The 7540-nt window shown below is 43.8% G+C and overlaps 1 protein-coding gene across 3 annotated transcripts in view; it reads right to left on the bottom strand.

Annotated features, from left to right (window-relative positions):
• Positions 1–200: 200 nt before the first annotated feature.
• FAM210A (family with sequence similarity 210 member A) overlaps positions 201–7540 on the bottom strand; it is a 97614-nt gene continuing 90274 nt past the window's right edge. For all 3 annotated transcript variants that reach the window (XM_077492395.1, XM_077492394.1, XM_077492396.1), the window contains one exon: positions 201–1164. In XM_077492395.1, coding sequence (XP_077348521.1) covers positions 895–1164 — 270 coding nt within the window. In that variant the 3' untranslated portion in view covers positions 201–894. The remainder of the gene's footprint in view (positions 1165–7540) is intronic.

Here is a 7540-nt window from a genome sequence, read left to right as displayed (position 1 = left end):
AAGGTGGTTAATTGTTGCACTCCGATTGTGTGGCACTGCAGGTGATTATTTTTTGAAAGTGACCCTGTGGTGACAGGTCACTTTCAATATTAATGCAATTTAAGCAACAGCATGTTTAACAATTTAGTTAGGTTACTGCATTTTGCACATTAAAGAACCCATCAATCAGAAACCATTACTGTATTATGAACATTGCTCAGTTACAGAACTCTCCACATCTTCATTTTATTATTATTTTTTTTGCACATTATTCGTGATGACATCGAAGACAGCAGACTTATTATTTCGAAAGATGGTGTTTGATGCCAGCCATGTAAAAATCACTGAGCTGGAAGAACTATTTCTATCAATAATCAAAAGTACCAAATGAATGATTCAATCTTCAAATTATTATTTTTATCAAGAAGAACAATCAGACCTGGTAGAAAACCCCACAAAATTCAAACAAATCAATACTTTCCTTGTTGAGTTAATATACATTTTTTCAGGTTGAAAGATTGACTTGATAGACTCGTACCTATGATTTTTAGCATGTATGGCCAGCAACTGGCAGTCACACTTAAGGCAATGGTGGGATACCTGCCCAATGTAATGGTATATGATGGAGATCTCAGATGTTTGTCAACCATGTTTTAAATCAGGATAATCAAACAGTTATATTAACATTACATTTAACAGCTATTGTGTACTAAAACATGCTGTCATTCCATAAAAACCAATGGACAACAAAAACAGTGTTCGAATATATTTGAGTGCGGACAAAACAGTATATTGATGAGTTGACATCAATAAATGGAAAATTTTCAAGCCTGTTTTTTTAAAAAAAAGTTATTTTTGCAGAGAGTTGTGGTAATATTTAGTAAAGCTGTGAATGTATTATCTGACTATTTTTTATTACTCCTCTCTCTTCTTTCTAAATGATAAGCTGTCTTTGGTTTCCTGTATCCTCTCAGAAAGTCTGTCTTTTGTTTCTTCCATTTTTTCAGAGATCATATCCCTGGTTTCTTCCATCTTCTCTGTGATTCGTTCTTTTGTCTCCTCCATTCTGTCTTGTATATAGTCTTTAACCAATGGTGGGGTGGTCATGTAGCCATATTTTCGGAGATATTTCACGCTAATGGAAGTCCCTCCTAATGTTACAGTATAACGGAGAGGTGTTGCAATCTGGACAAGGAAAAAAAAAAAAAAAAAAGTTTTGACTTTTCTGCAAATTCCATATTTTAAAGTACAGTACGCAGGCAAAGTTTCATAGACCTTGGGCTATAGGCCCCTACATTCAGATGATTAGACATTGGTAAGCTTTCAAGGACACTTTCCCTATAACCCTACTCCTTGCCGTGAATCTTCAGGTTTGTAACAAGCAATGCAGTGTAACAAAGGACATGGATGTGAAGGTGGTCTGTACTGTACTTTAAGATTTGGAACTAAAAGGCAAGTCAAACTTCCTCTTATCCAAATAATATAGTACAGGACCAAAGGCAAAGTGTTCATATACCTTTTGCACATTTCTAAGCAATAAATGAGAAGGGCGCACAACAACCAGGCAAACAGAACTGTGCCAACAGTCTCAACAAGAAGGGTCAACTTCAGGTGAAAGCTGCATCCTCAGAAGACTGGACATCCACCTAACAGAACTTAAAAAAAAATTATGGAGCACAAAGTTGGCCTGGTGCCAAAAAAACACCCACTGATCTGGTGCAATGGGTGCATAGAAGCGTAAGAGGGGATTAAGGGAATATCCCTGATGGGTTCTAAAGGGGGTTTCTGCAGGGCAGAGAGAACTGAATTAAGATCCCAAGGAAGCACAGGGTGCTGCCTTGGGGGCTTAATGGGAGATACACCTTGAAGAAAAGTGTTTACAAGGGACAGCAAAGCCAGAGGTCTCGGAAAAAGAATAGAGGCCAAAGGCCAAAACCTGTTATTTCACAGAGAGTCCTTAAGGCCAAGTTCTTGTCAAGCCCTGATTGTAGAAGGCCAGAATGTGAACGCCTGTGACTGAAAGTCACAGCTCTCTGCTCAAAGAGCACTGAGTGATTAGAAATCTTCGATCACTCAGTTCTCAGTCTTAGAGCCAGCGGGGGACAGATGCAGCATTGGACCAATGCCACATCCACCTAGGTAAGTGTGAGTTCTAAATAAACAAAACCAAAAAAACCCCCAAAAAAACTCATACTTCATCTGTGGCAAGAACAAAAGGATCCTTGGTCCTCGCTACAAAGCTATTTTTTTGGTGAGCCTAGAGGCTTGGGTGGTACATTCACAGTCCCCTATGTACGGCATATCAGCATGAAATTATCTGGGTGAAAGGCCCATTTCCCTTGATCTAGGCAGTAACAGCTGAGGTAGTCCGCATTCCAGTTATCCCCCCCCCCCCCTCCCCCAGGGAGACGAACCACAGAAATAGCTGGACAGTGAGGTTCCATTCAGGAGATTACATTTGCTTCCTGCAAGGCTGCAAGAATCCTGGTGCCCCTTTGGTGGTTAAGCAAGCTACAGCTGTGGCATTGTCTCACTACTCTCTAATTGGGTGTCCTAGCAGAAGGGGGGTCTGCTGTTGCTCTAAGCTCAAAGATGTTGATAGGGATATTGGCTTCCACAGGTGACCATGTTCCCTGGCTCAACCACAGATGCCAGTGAGGGACTGGAACACTTTTCCAGCCTAAAAATAGCATATGTTATCACTTTCAAGTGAGAGAGGGATTATCTTGTTTCATAATTCAAGGCTGCAAGATTCCTGGTGCTCCCTTGGTGGCTGATGTAAGTCACAGCCATTGGATTGTCTGACTGGACCCTTATCAGGTGCCCACACAGAAAGGGGGAGGTCCAGTTTTGCAGAACTATTTGAATTGCTCTGAGCTTCAAGAAGCTGAAGGGGAACTTGGCTTCCAGAAGGTACTATGCTCCCTGGACAATTCTTCCCAGCCTATAAGACTGGCATGTCTTATCGCTTTCCAGTGATGGGAAGGAAGGACTTACCTATTGTTAAAGCAGGGCTGGGCAGATAGCTGGATGGGAGGGGAGTCCTTCAGAAAAAAGGTCATTAACCACTTGCCGACCAGAACACGCCGATGTACGTCGGCAGAATGGCACGGGCAGGCAAATGGGCGTACCTGTACGTCCCTTTAAATTTGCCGCCCTGCCATCGGGAGCACGCCGCCGGCGGCGTGCTCCCGCGCTGGTCGGGACCCCCGTGAGTCCGGTCGCGGGACCCGCGGACTCGATCGCCGCGGGCATACCCGCGATCGTCTCACGGAGCGGCCGAATGAAGAAATGCCATTGTAAACAGCATTTCTCCATTCTGCCTAGCAACTAGTGACGCTGATCTCTGCTCCATGTGATTGGAGCAGAGATCAGTGTTCACTAAATTAAAGCCCAACCCCCCCACAGTTAGTAACACACCCCTAGGAACACTTAACCCCTACACTGCAACCCACTGGTTAACCCTTTCACTGCCAGTGTCATTTACACAGGAATCACTGCATTTATATAGCAGTGATTACTGTATAAATGACAATGGTCCCAAAAACGTGTCAAAAATGTCCGATGTGTCACAATGTCGCAGTCACAATAAAAATCACTGATCGCCGCCATTACTAGTAAAAAAAAAAATAATAATAAAAAATTATTAATAAAAATGCCATAAAACTATCCCCTATTTTGTAAACGCTATAACTTTTGCACAAAGCAATCAATAATCGCTTATTGAGATTTTTTTTTACCAAAAATATGTAGAAGAATACGTATCGGCCTAAACTGAGGGAAAAAAAAGTTTTTTATATATTTTTGGGGGATATTTATTATAACAAAAAGTAAAAAATAATGCGTTTTTTTCAAAATTGTCACTCTATTTTTGTTTATAGCGCAAAAAATAAAAACCGCAGAGGTGATCAAATACCACCAAAAGAAAGCTCTATTTGTGGGAAAAAAAGGAAGTTAATTTTGTTTGGGAGCCACGTCGCACGACCGCGCAATTGTCAGTTAAAGTGGCGCAGTGCCGAATCGCAAAAAGCGGTCTGGTCTTTGACCAGCAAAATGGTCCGGTCTGTAAGTGGTTAAGATAACTCACATGACCAGGATGCCCTGAGTTCCGAGTAGGGAAAGAGGTGCTATGACCTTTGTGAATATTCTGGAAGCAGAGGATAAACCAAAATGTAGTGCAACAAACTGGAAGTAATTGTCTGACACTGTAAAGCGTAGAAAAGGCAGAGGAAGTGTGGAAGTTAAGACCAGGGCAGAGCATTAACATGTTACTAAACCCACAAAAGTAAAATCAGTATATATATGCATTTTTTTAAAAATTAATTAAAAAGTGTATTTTTTCCCGAAAAAATTTGGATTTTTTTGTACTCGCCGTAAAATCATTTTCTCTGTAATTCACCAACTGACACAGCTTCTCTCTTTAGACCATTGGGTTGTTATGCCACCTTCAGGAGATGACTAGGCATTACATGTTAACATGTGATAATAAAATTAGAACTTTCTAGTTCCGCCCAAGGGGCGGTCCCTTAGGTAACAACCCCTCAGCATGCTACTGCAGCCTCAGTACGTCAACAAGCAGTATAACAAAGAAAAATATGAGGGGTGGGTGCTGTGTCAGTCGGTGAGTTACAGAGAAAAGGATTTTATGGTGAGTACAAAAAAAATCCTATTTTCTCTTATATTCACCGACTGACACAGCTTCTCTCTTTAGACCATTGGGACGTCCCCAAGCAGTGCCAAAACGAGGGGTGGGAAAACAGCATAAAACTTCATCCACCGTGGCATGTGGGAGCTAGTGCAAACTTTACCCACAAAAAAACTACAGTGTGGCATAACCAACACAAAAAAACAGGGTGCTCCTCAACAGAGAAGCACTACCCTCAAACCACACCAAAAACTGTGGTAACGAATGCAACAGTGCATTAACTTAAAAGGTACTGTGTTTTTACCCCCAAAAAAACAGGAAAAAAAGAACAAATTGCATATGCAATTGCATCTACAAAACTTTGCGGCCAAAACAGGCATCACCCAATGCACGGGCATCTACCTTGTAGAACTTTGTAAACGTGTGGACAGACGACCAGGTCGCCACTTTACACAATTGAGCGACAGTCGCTTAATGTCTGAAGGCCCAAGACATTCCGTTTGCCCTCATGGAGTGGGCTGTGACCGGAAAATGGGCACCTGCCCCTTCAAGGCGTAGGCTTGTGCTACAATATGCCTGATCCACCTGGAAATGGTGGCCGAGGAGACCGCCATGCCTTTCTTTGGACCAGCCACCGAAACAAACAGCGAGTTTGACTTCCGGAAGGGAGTCGTGGCAGACAAATACACCTTTAGAGCCCGAACCACGTCCAGAGCATGAAGAGCCACCTCCTTAGGATGTGTCGGCTTAGGACAGAGATGTTAACACAATGTCCTCATTGATGTGAAATGCCGAGACTACCTTTGGCAGAAAAGACGGTTGCAAACGCAACACCACCTTATCCTTGTGGATAACCAGATAGGGCGACTTGCAGGACAAGGCCGCCAGTTCCGAAACCCTCCTGGCCGATGTGATGGCCATTAGAAAGAAAGACCACTTTCTGGGAAAGAGTCAACAGGGGAAACTCCCTGATATTTTCAAATGGCAGTTTTGGAAGCGCCGATAACACCAGGTTTAGATCCCACGGGGGTAACGGTGGACGCACTGGAGGGACTACATGTCACAGCCCTTGAACAAAAGTACTCACTAGAGAGTGAGATGCCAGAGGTCGCTGAAAAAGGACAGCCAAAGCTGATATTTGTAATTTAATGGTGCTTAACGCCAATTTCTGGTCCACCCCTTGCTGAAGAAAAAGCAGGATCCTGGATATAGAAAAGGAGCGCGGATGACATCCTTTCTCCTCACATATGGAGATGTAGGCCTTCCAGGTACAAAGATATATCTTTCGAGGAGAAGATTTCCGTGCTCTCAACATAGTTGGGATCACCGAGTCCAACAGACCCCAGATTCAGTCCGCATTGTGCGCTATACAAGTATTTCATTCATTCATTCACCCCGGTTCCTCAACACCTGGCTCTCAATAGCTATGCCATTAAAGCCAGTGATGGTAAAGCAGGATGGAGAATCGAACCTTGAGACAGAAGGTCCTCTCGCAATGGCAGTCGACAGGGAGCGTCTGCCACCAGGCGCACTAGATCTGCGTACCAAGGACGCTGAGGCCAATCTGGGCAACCAGCATTACTGGGATCCCCTCGGCTTCCACTCTGCGAAGCAGATGTGGTAACAGTTTCAGTGGACGAATCTCGGCACCTTCCGATTGAGACGGGAGGCCAGAAGATCCACGTCTGGTGTGCCCCACCGCAGGCACAGTAGCCTGAACACCTCTGGATCCAGGGACAATGGAGATTTGTCCCACTTTGTCAAGATCTCCTTCTGCAGGACTCTTGTGTGGAACTGGGCATATGGTACTGCCTCGAAGGAGGCCACCATTAGTCCCAGGTCTCGCATGCAGAAGCACAGCGACAGCAATAACACTCTCGCTTCCCTGGAGTCCAGCAGCAAGCTAGGTACTCCAAACGTTGAGTCGGTACTAGGTTCAACAGCCACCCAAATTCTTGCAGGGTCTGCATGGTGATCGCCACATCCTCTTCTAACTCTGAGGCGGAAGAAGCTCTCAGGAGATCGTCTAGGTAACCCACAATCGCGATCCCGCGTTGCCGTAGCAACGCCAACACAGGAGCCAATACCTTGGTAAAGACTCAGGGGGCCGATACCAAATCAAAAGGGAGAGCCACAAACTGGTAGTGAAAAAGTAACAGTACAGCGCATAAATAAATAATCTAAGTGAATAAAAAAGTGACACTCTATTAGTGCATCAAAACACAAAAGTCCATAGATTTAAAGAACAACATGTAGAGATGTCAGAAGAAAGATCCGCTTGTGCAATGTGCCTTCAATCGACAAAAATAAGTGATGATGTGATTTCTTCACCAATGAGCAAGATGGACTCTCACCTCAAAACATGGACCCCTGATTTAACAGACAGGTCAGAAAACGCATGTTCCCATCATGGGTAACTCACAGACAGCATTCAGTAGATATAGCGGTAGTGCTCAAAGATTGAATCCTTTTCAGTATCCTCAATTTTATGATTCCATAAAAAACATAAAAAACAAAATCTAGTGCTCTCTGTTTCCACAAATTTATTTAAAACAGAAGTAAAAGAGATACACTCACATTCTGGTGCACTGATCTCCAGTGCTGAGTGCTGGGCATGAAAACAAATGTATCACAGCGTCCATGCATGGATCAGTATAGCAGCTTGCGGATGACGTCACGGCTTAGGTCACGTGGTCCGTACGCGTTGCGTCCCCAAAAGTAGGCGGGACTTCATCAGCGGCGACGGCGTGACGTCGGACGGCCGCTTTTAAGCTGGTATACTGATAATGAGCCAATGAAAAAGAAGATAGTGCGCAAGGCAATTTCACAGAGATAACACACATCAAGCGTGACTCCGGAAGCCAAATTAACACTTAGATAATTACCAGAAAGAGAGGAAAAGTTATAAAAACTAAT

This window comes from Lithobates pipiens, unplaced genomic scaffold (assembly GCF_037356315.1).
Source record: "Lithobates pipiens isolate NorthernLeopardFrog02 unplaced genomic scaffold, aLitPip1_a1.2 Scaffold_19, whole genome shotgun sequence".
Taxonomy (NCBI): domain Eukaryota; kingdom Metazoa; phylum Chordata; class Amphibia; order Anura; family Ranidae; genus Lithobates; species Lithobates pipiens.
This window is presented reverse-complemented; position numbering and strand designations above follow the sequence as displayed.